Source organism: Camelus dromedarius, chromosome 13 (assembly GCF_036321535.1).
Source record: "Camelus dromedarius isolate mCamDro1 chromosome 13, mCamDro1.pat, whole genome shotgun sequence".
In the NCBI taxonomy this organism is placed as follows: domain Eukaryota; kingdom Metazoa; phylum Chordata; class Mammalia; order Artiodactyla; family Camelidae; genus Camelus; species Camelus dromedarius.
Window position 1 is genome coordinate 66,627,243 of NC_087448.1, and position 19,827 is coordinate 66,647,069.

Consider the following 19,827-nt stretch of genomic DNA (forward strand, 5'->3'; position numbering starts at 1 on the left):
TAGATTACCACTCAGCAATTTAAAGGAATGCGCTACTGATATAGGCGTACCTTGTTTTACTGCCTTTTGCTATGCTGTACTTCACAGATACTGCATTTTTTATAAATTGAAGGGCTGTGACAACCCTGCCTCGAGCCAGTCTAGGAGCGCAATTTTTCCAACACCATTTGCTCCCTTCGTGTCTTTGTGCCACGTTTTGGCAATTCTCACAATACTTCAAACTTTTTTTATTACTATTGTATTTGTTATGGTGATCTGCAATCAGAGATCTTTGATGTTACTACTACAATTCACTGAAGGCTGGTGACGGTTAGCAGTTTTTAGCAAGAATGTATTTTTTAATTAAGGTACATACAGTTTTCTTAGATATAATGCCGTTGCACACTGAGACTACAATATAGTGTAAACATAACTTTTGTATGCACTGGAGAACCATAAAGAAGAAAAAATGGCTTTTATACAAATAATCAGTTCCCCAGTTGCGCTGGCCTCATTTCAAATGCCTAATAGCTGCGTGCAGCTAGTGACTACCATATTGGACAGCACAGATTAGGAAAGTTTCCATCACTGCAGAACGTTCCCTTGGACAACACTGCTCTGAGTACCTCTGCTCCTGATTTATAGTAAGACTTTGCCTTCTATGAAATTATAGTCCCTACATACTTTCCTGTTGGCCACTTTTCCTTGGTTACATTTCATTTTGTTGTAAGATGAATGCGTATGTCTTTTTAGGGTGTGCGCGTTATCAACAGCATTGTCTTTACTTTGCTTTACAGTTGTTTTTTCAGCAATGACATTCAAGACTATTACAAATCAAGAGCTGCCTGTGATCAAATGCTTTTTAATCAACCATAGGAACAATGATTCATCAGTGGGGACATCGACATCGAATCCCATGGTAAAGTAATATTAAAATTATAACTTTAGCTATTTTCTCTAGAGACCATACTTTGTAAGCTATTGAGACCTGCCATGGCTTATGGGCCTTTCTGTTTGGTATTTAAGTATACGATGCACTCATATCTGGTGCAGATGAGGATCTATGCTCATTCCTGGCACTTTATTCCATCAAGAGTCAGGTTCATTTTGGGTTTGGATTCAGGAAGGGTACTGACGGTCAGAATGAATAAGAAACAAGAATTTCCCTTTCTCCTTCAAAAGAAGCCAGGCTTCTCACTCAAATCTAAATCCCTTATTTCCAACTGCCTCCTGGATATAGATAAATAGATTTCCCATTTGTTCGTTAAAATCCACCTCTATGATTTTTATTTCTATTTCCCCAAACTTGCTGCTATTCTCGTTTTTATTGATTTCTGTTCGTGGCCCTGTCCAGTTCCTAGGCTTGACAGCTCAGTGCCGTCGTGGGCTGCTTCCTCTCCCTGCCTTCACGTTCGGTCAGTTACCAAGTCTTATCAATTTTCTTTCTTGACTAGTCCTCATATAATCACCTCATGTGCTCCAGTCTCGCTGCCACTTCCCTAATCCAAGCCCTCATTAACTCCCCCCCGGTCACAATAATATCGTAAGTGACTTCTTCCTTCTACAGTTCGGCTCAGGTTGGGCTGCCAGGCTGTTCTTCCTGAAGCACAGCTACATCCTGTGCAGCCTGGCTTGGACTCCTCTCTGCTTAAAACTGACATGCAAACTGCACACTGTAATCTTGCTCCAGCTCCTTCAAGTTCCAGCCTTGTTTCTTCATTACTCTTCTCCTTCATGGTATTCATCTAATGGAGCCTAGATATTTACTCCAATGAAGGAAGCCTAAATGATAGATAACTGAAAATACGTGAAGTCTCTATACAACAAAAAGTGAACATAAAGTAGGCAATTCCATGCACATTATCCAGTTAAGGATTCACACAAATATACAGTCACTCTGTTTTGTTTTATGTGAGTGTAATACATAGACGCGTAACGTGATGCCCTGGGCTCCCACTTCCCCCCCAGAATCAGAGGTATTAAAAATATTCTCAAATTTTAAACAGCGTGAAATAAGTTTCAATAACAGCATTCTACATGAATATAAAACTCCTGATTTATTCATCATTAATACATGATTTTTTTATGTCAGAAGCATGGTTAGTTTTAATCTTTTTTAACAGATATTGGTGTTGTAAAACATTGGGTTATTAATAATTAAGGCTTTTTGCATATACAATATTTCAGTATGGACAGAAGTTTTTTAACATTATTTGCTATGATTTTTTAAACCTTTAGTGTCTTTTCAATGTGAGAAAATAGCTGCACATATTTAAGTGTTTTCTTATAAAATATCATCTTAAAAACGTAACTTTGAAGGGTCATGGTTTCTAGTGTTAAGCCCTGCATTTTTTTTTTTCATGTAACATAAATTGATATGCAGCACTCAGGACTGTGTTAAGACCTGGTAATTCTTAAACAACATCAGACAGCCATGCAAACCCTCACTGTGGCAGAGCCGAGCTTCCACCTTCCTGATATGGAAGCCGCTCCTTATGGATGTTTTTCCACTTTGGTGTGAAGTGGCTTGTTAGGGTGTCGATGGCTTTTAAAAAAAAAAATGGCTTTGATTTCTTCTACCATTTACAGTTCTCAGATGAGACATCTTTCTAAAAATCCTATAGTTCAGGTGTGTTTTGAAGAACGAAGCACTCTTTTGTAGAAACAACTCCATCCTTGGCTGTATTACAGAATATCCTGGAACCAAAATAAGAGGATTTTATTGTTTTCACAATGGTAGAGCTCATGCCTAGCATGCACAAGGTCCTGGGTTCAATCCCCGGCACCTCCGTTAAAAAAAAGCAACCTAATAACCACCCCCTGCAAAAAAGCCATGCATTGGCAGTAAATTCACATTGCTTCATCTATGACACAGGCGTCAGAATCCCCAGAAGACCTGGAGTGTGCCTTAAGGCCCGAGAGCGCAGGGGCAGTCTACGAAGCAGCCACCGTGGAGGTGGACATGTCTGTGTCCATCACACTGCGAGTGCTCGTCACCACCCCAGGGAACATTTCCTGTCTCTGGGTCTTTAAACACAGCTCCCTCAACTGCCAGCCACACTTCGATTTACAAAACAGGTGAGAGGCGGGGATGTGCAACCATGAGGATTTGGGGAAAGATACTTTATTGCTATACAAGTGCTTTCTTGTTTCATTTAGAGTTTATTTTCAAATTTCTGTACATGTCCCTTGTAACTCTTATCTGCAGTGAAATAATGAACCAAAAATATACTTAGAGCATGAATATGTGACATTTTATAGTGGTTAAAAACCTGTAAGATGTACAACACAGAAAGGGAACCCTAATGTCAACTGTGGACTTTAGTTGATATCAGTATTGGTTCATCAGTTGTAATAAACACACCACACCTTTGCAAGATGTTAATAAGAGAACTCGGTGAGCGTGGGTGGGAGAGAAGGAAGGGGAGGGTGTATGTGGGATCTCTCTGAGCTTCCTGATTTTTCTATAAACTAAAATTGCTCTAGAAAATAGTCTATTAATTTAAAAAATGATATATAGATATATTTAGGGCCTGAGAAATCAGTGAAAGCTGGCAAAATGTAAAATAGTGAAAAGAATATTTGGAATTTTAAAGATGGCTTGTTTTCTTTTTTTAAATTTAATCATAGTGAATTTACAATGTGTTAATTTCTGGTGTGCAGTTATACATTTTTATATATTCTTTGTCATATTCTTTTTTAATATAGGTTAATATAAGATACTGAATATAGTTCCCTGTGCTGTGCAGGAGGATCTGCTTGTTCATCTGTTTTATATGTAGTAGTTAGTATATGCAAATCCCAAAGATGGATTGTTTTCTAATTGGATTTTGTCTTAGATAAAAAGTTAGAAAGTTTTCATTCCATTTTAGTTGCAGTAGCAAGGAGCTTACCAGCTGAAGCAGTAAGACGCTTCATGCTGGGTGATGCTTGGAGAAGAACATTTGTCTTTACCTATTTTGTTCCCCAGTATGATGAGCAGAAATCGCAAGGATGTGTGATATCCGTGAGACATTTTAGTATGAAGTTAATCTGTGTGTGTAGAACATTGGTCTCATGATCCAGAAAGATGTCTGAGCCAAGGTTTATAGGTTGACATCCAAGCCTGTATCTAACCCTGTGCTGACCACTGCCCCCTGCTGTCCCTGTCCTCTCACGAGACCAGGTAGGGCAGGGAGCAAGGGGCACCTGCCATTTAAATGCCCACTTAATGATTCTAAGGGCCTTTGTTTTCTAATTTTTGGGGGTCTTCTGGTGCCCCAAAGCTGTAGAAGAGGCACTATCTCTAGAACAATGCAGGCAGTGGCCCCCAGGGGCCTAAAGGGGGGTTCCAGGCCACTTGACTGAGGGGTCCATCTCTGTGACTGACTTGTACCAAGTATTTGCATTTGTTTCTTTAAGGTCAAACCAACTTTTATGTAATTTTCAGGACAGGAGCAGCTACAATTCTGAAGTTTGGTTCTAAATCTTGGAGCACATTCATTTTCCTTTCCTCTTTTGAGAGCATACTACTCACTTCTGTTTTTTGGTTACTTTTTTCTTGGGGTTAAACCAAAACACTCTCCTGTTAAGCATTTTGGCTTAAAGAAATGTTCTGGTAATCTTATTAAAACTTGATGCCACAATAGTTCTTGTTGGATTGAGAACAAAAAGTAAAGTAAAAAAGTAGGGTTCTTTTTACTCTGCTGAGAGTTTGCCTTTTTTGGTTCTAGGACAGACAGCCAAAGTCAGAGGTCTTATGTAGATTAGTTAACTTAGTATCAAAATATTTTTAACAACTTTTCCACACTTAAGAGTTATAGAAATTAAATCCAGACTCAGACTCATAGCCAGAAAGATTGCACACTAAGTTTTGATGCCCAGGAGCTCACCAGTGGCCCTGTGAAAGTGAAGTGTTCACAGGGAGAAAGCATATCACCAAAATACCTGCATAAGCAGGTACTTTGTATTTCTTACTAGTATTTCTTACTAGTTTACTGCCTATGTGAATGCAGGCACAGTGCTCTGGAACCATGCTGCTTGGAGTTCTAGAGCAGGGCTGCTCCAATACTGTGTGCACTTGGATTGGCTGGGGATCTTGTTGAACTGCAGATTCTGATTCAGTAGATGTGGGTAGGACCTGAGATTCTGCATTTCTGTCCATTCCCAGCAGATGCCACACCTTGAGCAGTAACATCTAAAGGTCAGAAAGTGTCCATTTAAATTCAACAGACTGCTAGATAGAATTTAAGCTTTAACGAGAATAGATATCACCAAACATACACCAGTGTTGTTTCTTTGAAGAGAATGCTTCCAGCCAAATTTATCCTTAGCAAGTATCTGAAAAGTTAGAAATACTCACATTGAGTATGCAGCTCTCTTTGGATCTATGTGATATGTCAGTGTGATTACCTGATAGGAAGATGTATTGTGTCAGATTTTGCTTGAATTCTTTCCTCTAGAGAGAGAGAGAGAGAGGCACAAAACGAGCTGTTCTTTATCTCAATGTATCTTGCTTGTACCAGAATCTGGTTCTGCAAATGGGGAACCAAGGGTGGGGACCAGGTGGCTGGGGAAACACGGCTGTGGAGAGAGCTTGGTTGTGGAAGCAAGTGGTCCACTGCTGCCGATGAGGGCGACCCAACCACCTGTGGATTTTTTGTGGGAGTTTTTCCATCAGGGGGCTCAGGCAGCATGAGGTGATGGCGCTCACTCCCCAGAGAGAACTGGTTAAAGGTCAAGGTCCAACTGACAAGGCCCAGGCTGCATGCTGAGCACAAGACAGGAGCTCCCTCCCGCCACCACAGTCAGAGATGGACCAGCAGAGACACCCAGCCGCCTTCTGACTCAGGGTGAAATTGGATAGTTTTCGTTTCACGCAAAATTTTCCAAAGTAACCAGTTCTCTTTCCTGTGTTTCAGAGGAGTTGTTTCCATGGTCATTTTGAAAATGACAGAAAACCAAGCTGGAGAATACCTACTTTTTATTCAGGCTGAAGCTACCAATTACACAGTATTGTTTACAGTGAGTATAAGAAGTAAGTGCCTTTTGCTTCCAGGTATTCTCAATATTCCAGGCCCAAAGCTTTCCCCAGTTGCTGCAGACACATAAGCCAGGTTTTCCTCCATGTGTAGTTGAATTAACTGAAGTCACGTCAACCACCCCCACGCCTGCTGAGACTCTGATGTGCCCCATGGATGTCAGAGTGAGCGCTTCTAAGAATCTGGGGTGTCCTCTATTTTCGGGCTCCCCACCTTTTTCAGTGACAGATGGATGATGACAGGCAAGAAATGGAAAACATTTTGACCTTGGTGTCAGAATAAGACCTGAGTTCTTATTCTGGATCTGACAGGACCACCTTTGTTTGGCACATCCCGTAATTCTTTCTGAGCCTCAATTTTCCAATCTGTAAAACGGGGGTGAAAATAAACACCTCCCAGGATAGCAAGATCTTAGCACCATCCAACAGAGGCCTCTGAGGGTGAGAACGTGCCTGCTTGGCAGCCGCTGGCCACGTGTGGCCTTTGAAAACTTGAAATGTGGCCAGTGTGTCTGGGGACCAAATTTTCGTTTTATTTAATTTTTGCAAATTAAAAATCAAATTTGAGTAACTACGTGTCCCTGATGTGTTCATATAAATGCCAGATCGCTTCGCAGAGCGTCAGGAGCAATGCAGACATTCTCACCCAGGCAGGCCGTGGTGCAGGTGGCGGGACCCCCGCCTGCCCGTCTCCTGGCTTCTGCTGGTTTCCGCCCAGTTACGCGCAGGCCCAGTGGCTGCCCGGACTCGATCCCAAGCCCGCTGATTGCTTTATCTCAGGGACAAATGAGGACTGGAGGTGGGGGCATTCAAATAGGCCCCAGTGCTGGCGGGGGCCAGGGCAGGGCCCCGGAAACTCTGGGTTTATGCCATTTTAAATCAAGCCCGCCGGCTACACCTTGGCACGACCTGCCAGGCCCACTCCCTTCCTTGTCAGCGCCTCGAAGTGACAGCGGCGGGTCGGTGCAGCCCGCAGAGGGCCCGGGCTCGGGGTCAGCACGGCTCCCGTTTGCGGAGGGTGTTCTGCGCGCAGCATCGCAGATAAACGGACGCGCGGAGATAAACGGAGAGGGGTGGAAGTGGGGTCACAGCCAGAGGCCGAGCGTAGCCAGGTCTGCACCTGGCATCACTGCGCTGGGTCTTGAGGTCAGGGCTGCTATCAGCAGAGGACTCCTGGTCACTTAGACTCCCAGGAGTGTCATCTGATGGGGCGGGGGGCGGAGGGGGGACGGGGTAGTGCGTTAGGTTCCAAAGTCAGCCTGTAAGGCAAAACTCAGGCCAAGTCAAAATTGGTCAAAATTTGTCTTGAAAAGTCCTACGATTACTCCGAAATTTGTAAGACCAGGGTCCTACAAGGTCAAAAGTCAAGAGGGCCCCCTTCGTTTCTCTTCGATTTTGATCTTATTTTCGGTCCCCTCCCCAGTCCCCGACTCCCTTCTGTGGGACAGTAAGTCCTCACATGGAAAGAGAATGAGATTGTTGCTCTCTTTCTCTCTCTCTCCTTTTTTTTTTTTTTTTTTTTGCAAAGTGTTTATATTTGAGTTTGTGTAGAGTAAATGGGCATCTGTTGTCTTTATTATCTTTAGGGTGACTTCTTTTTACTTAAGATTTACAAAGTACAAATATCACAACGATCATTCAATTAAATTGTGACTATTTTTAACACACTGCTGGGTGGTGGGGTTCAAAAACATCAGGTGGGGGAGACGTGGCGACAGTCAACTTGAAAAAGAGGGAAGTCTTTAGTGAACCACACGTTCAGTGTTAACCAGCAGTTTGGCATGATTCCTAAAAAAAGGAGATCTGAACTTTGGCAGCATTCATGAAAATGTAATGTCTGGGTTAAGGAAATTAATGGAAAATTATTATTTTCAGTTCTACATTTTTTTTTCAGGTGAATATTGACAAAACAGAGCAACCAGGAGAGTGAAGAACTTGTGATTCTTTATATTAGGAGCTGCTGAGGGAATTAAGAATGTTTAGCAGAGAGAAGGGACTGTTTTGAGGAGAGAAGGTTGATTTCAGGGAATGCAGGGGAATTTCTCCAGGCATGAGTCAGGAGACCTGGGCTAACTGCTTAAAACACCTTCGATGGTAATGGTCTCCCTTGGCCTATTTGATTTTAAATATTTGAAAGATTTTCATGTGGAAGCAAAGCTACACTTAAAAAATTTTGCACTAGAGGGAAGAATTGGGACCAATGGTCAGAAATTACAGGGAGAGAAAGTATAAACCACCACAAAATGGGAAAAGATGTTTGCAATCACGTGATCAACAAAGGAAGAAGAGTTGTAATAGGTAAAGAACTTATATAAATCAATAAGAAAAAAACTGTAGAAAAGTGAACAAAAGACATGAGCAGGCATTTCACGATTGTCAATCAGCATATTAAGTTAAATCATATTAAATCACTGAGAAATGCAAATTAAGGCCACAATCAGGTATCATTTTAGACCCACCAGATTGTTGAAGACAAATTGTCACTATGTGTAAAGCTGAAGTTCTCATACCATATGAAGCACCTCCACCCCCAGGTGTATTGTTACAGAAACTTACACACTTGGCAGAAGTGTGCAGTGTTCATAGCACCATTGTGGGGATACAAAGCCCTGGAAACAACACAAATGTCCTCGGCAAGAAAATGGAATCATGAACTGTGATCTGTTCACCAATGGAATCCCACGTGGTGGTAACAAAATGAATTAAGCATAGCCATGTGCAAAACCATGGGTGAATCTTAAAAACATAAAGTTGGATGAAAAACTGAAGTTGTAGAAGACTGCATATTGAGTCATGCCCCGTGTTGAACCTCAAAAACACACAAAACAAACCAATATGTTGTTTAAGGCCACACAGCCATGTGGTGAAAACATTTTTTTAACGTGTGAGAATGATAAACAAATTCAGGTTAATGCGTACCCAGGGTCAAGAGATGGGGAGAAGCACTGAAGTAGATACAAGGGCATTTATTCTTCTTCTGGTTATTACATTGACCATCAGTCTGGTATTCGTTTTTATTATCCTGCTTCAAAATTAACCTTCATGTATTATTTTGTGTATATATATATACATATGTATGTATGTGTGTGTGTGTATATATATATATATATAAAGTACTATATACTATTTTAAAACTATATTAAGAAGGAAGACTGACATTTAGCATAGGGAAACTTTCTTTAAAAAAAAAGTTTGCTGAAAAATGGAAGGATCTACTCTGAGAGGTAGTGATCTCCTGTCCCTGAGGGGTTGGGGCAGAAGGAGAGAGTTTACACGTTACACAGGGTGGGGAGTGCAAGGTGGGGAGGTCGGGGAGGGGAGAGGTGTGATGGTCCACCGTGAATGGGAGGCCAAACTAAACCTCTCATTTCTTTTCCAGTTCCAACTCCATCCTACTGTGTTTCTGCATTTCTAAATGGTTGTATTTCTGCTTAGTTCTAGATAAAATTATAGGAGGAAAGTTGGGTCTCACACTAAATAAGGGTGTGTTTTAAACTGTGTTGTTTCTAGTTTTCTCTTTCCTCTGCGTACCAATACTTGTATTTTTACACGGCTTCGCTCCACTTAACTTGTTGTCTTTGAATTATAAAATACACAAAGAAATTAGCTAAGAGAATAAATGCTGAAGTTGGCATTTCAGCCAGAGTTGAATTTAAACACTGGCGAAGAGGCGCTATACTATTATGCATATTTGGAGTGAAGCAGAAGACACTACTATGGTATAAAATATCAACTTTTCTTAACAGTGTAGAGTTCTTTGTTTTGAGGAAGCTGCTAAGACAGTTTTTTTAATATTAAAATGTGAATCGTTTATGATGTTTTAGATACACTGCTTTACACATTAAGGAGACCTTACTTTCGAAAACTGGAAAATCAGGACGCCCTGGTCTGCATCTCTGAGGGCACTCCAGAACCGACTGTGGAGTGGGTGTTCTGCGAGTCCCAGGGTGACAGGTATGACACCTGCAGGGAACCTGCTGTTACACCTTCCTTTCTCGGCCTTTCTCTGATGTAGCTGACATCGGTCTGCATGTGCAGTTTGTCACCATGTCAACAGGAGGCTCTGGCTGTTTACAGAATGGTTAGCATGGACTTCCCGGGGAGGATGGTGGGGTGTTTTCACGAGGAGGCCTTTCGGGACTCCTCGTCTGTCCTGTCACTGACCTCTAGGACCCTCCCTGGATACCACACAACACAAATAAAAGCACTTTTTAAGTTACAGGATTGTCGGCTCTTTAAGTATCTGGTTGGAGAAAAAGAGAGGTATAGATTTCAGTGCATAATTCCCTGTAAGTAAGAAATCTGTGAATAAATGATTGTGATTATTCTGTTTATTCTGGAAGAGCAGTTTAATATGATTGTTTAAGGATGTAGAATCTGCCTGGGTTTGAACCCTGCTTTGCTTATACCTGGGTGGCCTTGGACAAGTTGCTTAACCCCTCTTCACCTCATCAGAAGAATGGGGATGGTAGCCGTCCTTACCTTATAAAATCACTATGAAAAAAAATCAGTAAATAAAATTGCTGTGATGATGAAATGAACTGATACTTGTGAGGCACATAGAACAGTGCCTGGTAGGTAGTAAGGACCATATGAATGTTTACTTTTGTTTTTCACACATGTCATAGCTAGGTGTTTGCAAAGTAAGGGTTCATGCCTTTTGAACTAATTAAAATCAACTAAACAACTTTTATTGAAAAATGGGACTAAAGAAAATGAGAAAAAGTAAAAAAAAAAAAATCAGGTTATCAAATGATATGAATGGTATCCCAAATTTTAAAGGCAAATAAAAGTGATTACATGTAGATATATATGTAATATGTGCATAGGAAAAAAATATTGAAAAGCCACACACCGCTAAATACTGACAGTTGTTATCTCTGGCTGCTAGGAATATGGGCAATTTAAAATTCTTTTCTTTGGGTTTTTCTGCATTTCCATAATGCATTTTCTGCATTTCTATAATTTCACAATTATTGTTGTCTTCTAATTAAAAAAAAACCCTCAAGGAATAATACATAAACAAAGAAAAGATGACACTTGACTAAAGTGATAAAGAGGAGAAAAGTGACCTCAGGCAGATTCCGACAGCCGAATCTGCTCTGGGAAAGGTGATGGTTAGGGAGGCGAGAGGGGGAAGCGGTCCCGCAAATCCGGCTGTGGCCGCTTCCCTCCAGTGACACCGCGCCCCCCTCCTCTCGTAGCTCTGGGGACTCTGGCCTCTCTCCCTCTCACCAGTTGTCCTCTTCAGAGCTTCAGAGCTGCACCTCGTTAAGCAGTATTAAAACCTCATCATGTTTTTCCTTTTCTCCATTTTCTCTTTCTCCCCCCGCCCCCTTTTTCAGTCTCCTCTCAATTCTTCCATTCTTTGTCTTGAAACAACAACAAAAAAGAGGTCACCAAACACAAAACCTTTTAAACTCTTTTATTATGTGATTCCCTCTTGGGTTATTCTCATTGGTTGAGGTGATGAGTGACTGACCCGTTCCCTTACGAGCTCTGGGCTGGCGCCGTAGATTTGGGTTGGTTAACATTTCGACCAGCTGCCGTCTTTGCCCTTGTCCCCAGGCTCTTAAACTCTAGAATCTTTAACTTTGTTCTACTCCTGAGCTTCCGTTTGTAATTTTAAAAGATGTTTAATCAACTGACGTTTATTTCTTTAATTGCAGCTGTAAAGGAGAAAGCTCAGCTGTTGTTACAAAGGAGGAGAGCGTCCTCCATGAGTTATTTGGAACAGACATAAGGTGCTGTGCAAGAAATGAGCTGGGCAGGGAGTGTACCAAGCTCTTTACTATAGGTACGACCATCATATCCTGTCCTTCTGTTTTCAGTGACTGTTCCTTAGCGACCATCTAGGACTAAGTGTCCGTCCTTGGGCCATCGTTCAATTTCAGAAGTTGTATAGTTCCTTCAGGCCATTTCCAGGGCAATATTATGGATTCTGTAAGTCCTGCTCTCCGCCTAAAAGACAAGCCAATCTCTAAAAGACTCTTTTCTTTTGAGATGGGTCGTAAAATTGAGATGACCTTACAATCTCTGTTCTGTGGAATATTCAGGATATATTTTGTGATGTGGGAAAAATCACGTTTTTCTTACCCGGGATGTTTTCATCTCCTAGATCTAAACCAAACTCCTCAGACCACACCACCACAATTATTTCTTAAAGTAGGGGAACCCTTGTGGATAAGGTGCAAAGCAGTTCATGTAAACCACGGATTCGGGCTCACCTGGGAGTTAGAGAACAAAGCACTGGAGAAGGTGAGATGATCAGTTTGCATCCTGAAAATGCAGAAAAGATGAACCAAGAGTCCAGGTGGAAACCATTCAATTCAAACTCTGTTTTATTAAAATCTAGGGCAGCTACTTTGAGATGAGTACCTATTCCACAAACAGAACTATGATACGGATTCTGTTTGCTTTTGTATCATCAGTGGGAAGAAACGACACTGGCTATTACACTTGTTCCTCTTCAGAGCATCCCAGTAAATCAGCTTTGGTCACCATCCTAGGTAATGCTGGCCGCTCGCACAACCTGTGCTCATGTTTTTAGTCGTTTTAGAGTGCAATGTGGGGTACATACTGCAAGTTCTGCTTTCAGCATTATGTTAGTATCAAAAAGTGAGGAAGAAACTGAATGTGGATGAAAATAAGCTGCCCCCTCCCTTCTTTTTCCAGTTAAACCGTGCCCACTTGAATGCCACTGTCTCACCACGTTGTAGGGTGACCCTCTATGGATTTTTGCCTTCCAGTAGACTGGAAGTTTCCTAAAGACCGGGACAATCCCTTCTTTTCTTGTAGTCCCAGACCTGGCAGAGAGCCAGACAAAATCAGCCCTCAGTAAACACCTGTTCTAAGAACTAACTGGGGGGCGGGGGGAGGGCAGGGAGCAGTGGCTGAACTGGACAGGCACTTAGATGCGTGGAATTCGGGTGGGCTGTGTAGGGTCTGACAATAATCCCAGGTCAAGCGATGTCAGAATAGGTGGCAGCCTTCAGTCATCATGAAGATGCCAAGATGTGAAGTGATTCTCTTATCAGACTGAAAAGGAGGTGTTCCATAAGGAAACCTTGTGATTATCACTGGCTAGACTGTTTTTCATTTGTGCCCTGAGATTATCATCTGTAGGATGTGTCACTGAGAGAGCCGTTCTGGCTGAGGACAGGGGCTTCCAGATTTTGTCAGTGGATCCCTGCTAGATCCCTGTTGGCAAGGCTAGGGGAGCCCTTCAACCCCGTGAACTTGTCTGAAAAATCTATAGCTTTATTTATATGTTTCTTTGGAAAGAGAATCAATTATTTACATCTGATTCTAAGAGGATTCAGGAGCTGAAGTGTTCAGGCTTATAACTGGGGACAAGACTCCTGTGTTTCTTGTTGGACCATCAAATCTGAGTTTTCTTGCATAAAACCAATGAATAAAAATTTATCTTCTCACTCTATTTCCATATGAATCTCATCCTCTAATTTATAAATTCCTCTTCTTTTTTCTGCAGAAAAGGGATTTATTAACGCTTCCAAATCAAATGAAGATTATGAAATTGACCAGTATGAAGAGTTTTGCTTTTCTGTCAGGTTTAAAGCGTACCCACAAATCAGATGCTCATGGACCTTCTCTCGAAAATCATTTCCTTGCGAGCAAAGTGGCCTCGATGACGGGTACAGGTGAGCCAGCAAAGCCTGGGACCCATCATTCTTGGCACAACCCTTCTGGTCACCTTCGAGGATAGTTTGGTATTCTAAGTTTGCGTGTTACTACGTTGACACTGAAAGTGAGAAGACAAGCAGCAGATACGAGGGTAACAGTTCTTTAATCAGCTCAGATAGTGTACACCCACCACATGAAAAACGAAAAAAGCTGTGTGTTTGAGGATGGTTCGGTGGCGTTTTCTGAGTCACCAGATAGTTACTTCCTGTTTAACAATATGTGCTATTCGGTACAGCGAATCTCCCTCAGCACGTTTGCAGACAATTGAGGAAGTAAAACCCCTTAAAAACAGGAAAACCTTACCTATACGTGTCTTGATTTAAGTTTTCAAAAAATAAACGCAGAAAGAGCCCAATGGTAAGTGATAAAGGGAAATTTCATTTTCCTGGGGATTTGAACAGCTGCACTCAGGGTTCTTTTCTGGGAGAAATTCTTCATTCTCTCTTTGGAAAACAAAAACCAACTCTTTCTAGTGTTTTCTATGCCTAAGATACCTCTTATCTCTTAAAACTAATCTTAGATAACATGGTTTCAAGATAGATTGTGAGCGACTGAGAGGCACCTGTCATCCCCCAAGCCAGGTGACGGTTTACAGTCCGTAGTCAACTGTGTAGGACTCATCTGAGTAAATGTTAACAATGTGGATTCTTGGCTCCCGTTCCAGACATGCTGACCCCCAATTGAGGGATAATGCCCAGATTCTACATTTTTAATGAGAACCTCTGGGGATCCCAATCACCGTTCTGTATCTGTGCTCTGTGGTCCAGTAGCTACCAGCCACATGTGGCTGTTGAGAGCTTGAATTGTGGCTGGTCAAAATGGAGATGCGCTGTAAACTATAAAATGCACACCAGATTTTGAAAACTTAGAATGCAAAAAAGCATGTAAAACATCTCAATAATTTTTATCTTGATTATATGTTAACACAGTAGGATTTTAGATATATTGAGTTAAATAAACCTATTAAATACGGTTTACTCCTTTTTACTCTTTGTGTAGCTACCTGGAAACTTTCGAAGTACGTATGTGGCTTGAGTTACATTCCTATTGGACAGCACGGGCCTAGGTGAAGAGTAAGCGTTCAGCCCTTTCCATCTGATTCTTCGCGGTGTTTGTCTCGCGATCACCGCGCTGTTCTTCATGCCCCGGAGTGATTTGTAACTGATCCTCGTTTGCATTTTTTAAAAGAGTTGTAATGCAGGGTTTGCATGGAACCGTCTACCCTCTCTCACCGAAACCTCCTGACGTGTTCAAAGCATTTGTTTCTCAGGTAGTTAAGAACGCAGCCTTTGGCCTGTGAGCTGATGAACACACAATCCCCTGACTTGGGGTTTCTCAACAGCAGCACCACTGACATCCTGGGCGGGGTAATGCTGGGTTCTGAGGTCTCTCCTGCAAGTGGTGGGAAATTTAACGGCATCCCTGGCCTCCACCCACTGGGTGTCAGTAGCACCACCATCCCCAGTTGTGATAACCAAAAATATCTCCAGACATTGCCACACGTCCCCTGGTGAGGAAAAATGCCTGTGGTTGAGAACCACTGCCTTGGAGGGGTCACTCTCTTGTCGTAAGCCCTTATTATCGGACGTTGGAAAGCGGAAGGCCAGGGAGTCGGCACCTCTCTTTCCGGTTGAGTTGACTGCCTGTGTCCAGGATATCAGTGCCGTCACTTTCCCCGTCCTCCTTTGTACTGTGACCCCATGTCAGAGAAGCCCTGAGCACTATGGGGTTCTCTTTTGAACCTGATTCAAAGAGACAGAGGATCCATTCAATTTAGTTCAACAAATACTCCTTTAATATCTTCTTGATGAGCCTGATGCTGTAAGGGGCTACAAGGGTGAATAAAGTACCCCCACCCTCTCAATTATCCAGGCACATTTAAATGCCAGGGGCCACCTGGGAGATCATTGCTACTTGTGCTGGTGACACCTGGCACAATCCTTAAGATTTTCCAGACTCACTGATTAGAGGACCGTGTCTCTGATATACAGGTCTTGGGCCATTCTAGTGGACTAGTTAATCTGGTTTCATTGTGTGATCCCCATCTGCACCCCTGACAGAAGTCATTACCTTGTAGAGGTGGCCGATGAATAAGTCACAGCAGGTCCTGATTTTGATGGTGTTGTGCACCTCTCATTCCTAATTACCTGGCCATAGAGTTAACCTCTTTGTGTGTCGAATCCCACCAGTGAGTTTATAACCTGCATTAGAAGAGATGCTGTCATTTCTCTGTCTTTGTACAATGCCTTGTTCAGTCAACGGCTGATTAATAAATGAGTGAATTCATCATCACCCTTTCTACAGAACTCAAAGTGCATAGTCTGAGCCAAAGATGAGTCAGTGGCATCCTCTTTGCACTGCAAGGACCACACAAACAGCACTTACCACAACACCTAACCCTTAGTGTTTATTTTATTTAAAAATTTCTTGAAGAGCTAGGATATTAATTGGTGATAGTGATGCGCTAGGTGTGATGGGCTGCTTGATTCACAATGTGAAGGCAAGATGGAGCCTCTTTCTTCATGAAAAAGATGCTCAAAATATTGAGTAGAAAAATGAACTACAAAAAAATTGAACACACGTGCTCTAAATGTCTTTTGCTCTCCACACGAGGCTCTGTGTTGAGATCAGAGATGCAGACTAAGTTCTAATCTGAGTTGTTTTCAATTTTTTGTTGTAAAAAGTTTCTAATTTACTAACAAACTCAAAGAACAGTACATTGAGCATCCTTTACCCACCACCTAGATTCAACAGTTGAGTCAAACTGAATTTTCTCTATGAGGTACAGTGTTTTAATCATGTGGCAAGAGATGACTTTATAAGCAAAGCAACACAAGTTTTTATATGTAACTGAAAAGTCTGTGTAATAGCAGTACTCTTGAAAAAGGTGTGGTCAGAGGGTTTGTGCCAGAAATCTTTCAGCTTCCCCACCTTCACAGCTTCGTTTCTCCAATTTACTTCCTCAAATATTACACTAAAGTTTATTAGGGCTTGCCTTTGTGTGTTTACACTTTATGAAATTGTAACTTTCCAGTAGTCCTGACAGCATAGTCTTGGGAAAAGATCCTAGGATATTTTATCTGTTAGCTTGCATCATTTCTTATCTCTGTAGACTTAATTATAAACAAGGCTGCCTTAGCTTTTCCTTGTTTCATGGTGAAAAAAAAAACCACACACATAACTTAAGATGTTATAATTATTTAAGTAATTTCTTCTGAGAGACTCTCCTTAGATGTGCTCAATCCCTGCGTTTTCCTTTTCCCTGAATTATTTAATTTCCCTGCTCCAGAAGTCTAAGTTCTGCCCACAGCAAACATTACCTGAGCACTTACTGTAACAGCAGTGTGGGAGAAGTCTGGGTTTCTCTGGACAAACAGAGAAAAGCAAGCTGTCGAATCAATCAATGGTTGTAATTACAGGAGTGACCTCAGTTTCTTTGGGAGGATTTGCTGTTGTTGTTGTTGTTGTTCCCTGAAGATAAGCCATGAGTGAATACAGAAAGGAGGGAGAGACGTTTGGGTATAGTGATGTAGCAGGAGCCTCCAACCAAACCCTGCCCCTCCGCTGTAAGGTGTTAACCACGTCATGTGCAGCTGCTGACTGAGACCAAAAGAAACTTCTCTGAGCCCTTACCAGTGCCAGTGTGCAAGTCCTTTATGTGCATTATCTCATTTAATCCTCATAATCCTATTTTATGAAGTATGGAACCAGGCTAAGTTACCTTCCCCATCAGCTGGGGCAAAGTCCACATCTTTCAGTCACTCTTGTTTTCTGAAATTATCTTTTTTAAAAAACCCAGAAATAACACCCATAACTCCATCTGTAGGGATTGTATTTCAGGCCTTGTGTATGTAAGCACCAGAATAGAAACATGTAAGTATAGGTTTTTGTACAAACGTGGTATTAATTGGGCCATTTGTCACCTGATTTTGGACTTTAAAAATTTCACCTCTTGCCATGTTAATATTTTTATTTATATTTTCATTTTAATGGCTACATGAGAGTCCACTTTTCCGAAAATTTTATTTTAACTAACTTGTTGGTGGGCATTTGATTCTTTTTTTCTTTGCATCTTTCTTTTTATTTCTATGTAATTTTCTCACTTCCTGTATACCCCAGAGTAAAGCTTCTAAATGTCTTTTTATTCAAAATGATTACTGGACTTAATAAGCCTCATAGTGATGATAATCTAACAAATATATCATGTTTACTACATACTAGGCACTGTTATAGGCACTTTATACAAAACTGCTGTAATAAAAACAGAGTTCTCCTCTAGCGATGTGAAGTAGATACTGTTACTGTCTTCCATTTTTACAGGTGAGGAAACTGAGGTACAGAAAGGTTCAATGACTTGCCCAAGGGCACATCCGGAGGCGGAGGCAGAGTTGGCTTCAAAGCTTGCGTTTTTTTTTTTTTTTCGTTTGATTGATTGGGGTTTTTTTTGCATTCTTTTTTTATTGAAATGTGGTCAGTTTGCAATATTGTGTCCATTTCTGGTGTGCAGCATAATGTTTCAGTCATCATATACACACATGTATTTGTTTTCATGCTCTTTTTCATCACAAAGCCTGCATTTTTAACCATCACTTTGGTCCTGCCTCTTGATACAACTCATTTCAGAAGTGTGAGATCCTCAAGCCCAGAATATAAGAAAACAAAAATACAAGCATGCTCTTTGATTGTTTAAAAGTGCACCCCTCCTTAGGATCGGTGCCATGCTTCGCTATTGAGTTTTTAATGGTTGTACTTCCCCAGGCTTGTCGCTCCCCTGAAATACAATAAAAGTGAGCACAGGATGACACAGAGTGATATAAACCCCTCAGCACCTACCCCCCACCCCCTCGCCTAACTCAGGACAAAACTGTGTGCAGGTTGGATTCAACTTCTGTACCCCGCTCCCCAGCTCCCTCCCACCTCCCACCCCGACACCCACCCCCTGCAGTCCGAGGGGCAGGCTTTCCTGATCAGGGGTCCCCCAGTTCCAGGTAAAGTCACTCAGTCCTGCCAGCTCCTCGCTCCCCAGTTTCAGAAGCTGTCAGCTTCCCCAATACGTGCTTTATTATCCTCTGTTCTCTGGTTTGACTTTGATCATCCTTTGGTCTTTGAAAAAAGCATTCTTCCCTTTATAGTGAAATGTCTCCTTGACCCATTGGAAAGACCAGCCCCTCCCCACTCCTCCCCTCTGGGCACTAGATGGAAAATAAAAATCACCTGCATTTTGCTTGTAACAGAGGCGAAAACCCTTCCCATAGCTGTAATGAGAAGACATCTCAGTCTTAGTCACCAAGGAGATTTCACTGTAAACTCCAGTTTCCTGACCTCCCATCTCGGGCCCACTGGCCATTTTCAGAAAAACCCGAGGGAAAGAGGAAGCTGTGAAACTCCCCGTCCCTCACTGGTTAGTGCCCTCGGAGTTTCCAGGGGAGGGTCAGCGGTGGCCTTGCTGCTCTTGCCGGGGTTAACTGTCACAAACAGGACGACCAGCGGCTTGGAACCGCCTGGGTATTCAGCTTCACATTCAGGCTATTTCTGTGACCAATTTCCCACCTGGAAGAGTGAGACTGTTTCCGATGCTACCTTGTCTGTCCCACGGCAAGCCACGCTCCTAATGGACAGCACAAAAGACCTTAGAAGGGGAAAAGTTTGCAAAACAGTTTGCCTTGGGCTGTATGAGAATCAATAGTTGTATTGGTGATTTCTTTCTTTTCCATTTTTTTTTTTCAAATCAAATTGCTTGGTGCTTTTGGCCTGGTCCCTGACCACCCACACTGACTCCCCTTTTCTTTTTTACTTCCTCTCCTATTCCTTTTCAGGGTCTTTGGCTCTTGTCCAGTGAGAGTTACATCTTCCCTTTTAGAAGCTTACATCTTTCTTTTCTTGGTCCACTTAAACTGCCTTCGTAAAGTCTGGAAATCACATGTATCTGTACTTACCTGTCTCCCTAAAGTTATCATTTGGCTTTCCGCCAACCTTTCTGTCACTTCCACTTCACCAACCATTTTCTTCTTGTCCAGAAGTAGGTCAAGATAAGAAATTCCCTTCTACTTCTTCAGTCTTCTGGTTAACAAGGCAAACAAAAAGCTTGTGAAATGGTCACTTGGTAGGTCAGAGAAATGAAATCT

General features: G+C 42.0%; 1 protein-coding gene across 4 annotated transcripts in view; it reads left to right on the top strand.

Moving 5' to 3' along the window:
• FLT3 (fms related receptor tyrosine kinase 3) overlaps window positions 1-19,827 on the top strand; it is a 68,283-nt gene that overhangs the window by 27,413 nt on the left and 21,043 nt on the right. For all 4 annotated transcript variants that reach the window (XM_064493248.1, XM_064493246.1, XM_031465804.2 and 1 more), the window contains exons 2-9: window positions 777-898; window positions 2,855-3,057; window positions 5,880-5,995; window positions 9,823-9,952; window positions 11,668-11,795; window positions 12,117-12,256; window positions 12,354-12,507; window positions 13,491-13,659. In XM_064493248.1, coding sequence (XP_064349318.1) covers window positions 791-898; window positions 2,855-3,057; window positions 5,880-5,995; window positions 9,823-9,952; window positions 11,668-11,795; window positions 12,117-12,256; window positions 12,354-12,507; window positions 13,491-13,659 — 1,148 coding nt within the window. In that variant the 5' untranslated portion in view covers window positions 777-790. The remainder of the gene's footprint in view (window positions 1-776; window positions 899-2,854; window positions 3,058-5,879; window positions 5,996-9,822; window positions 9,953-11,667; window positions 11,796-12,116; window positions 12,257-12,353; window positions 12,508-13,490; window positions 13,660-19,827) is intronic.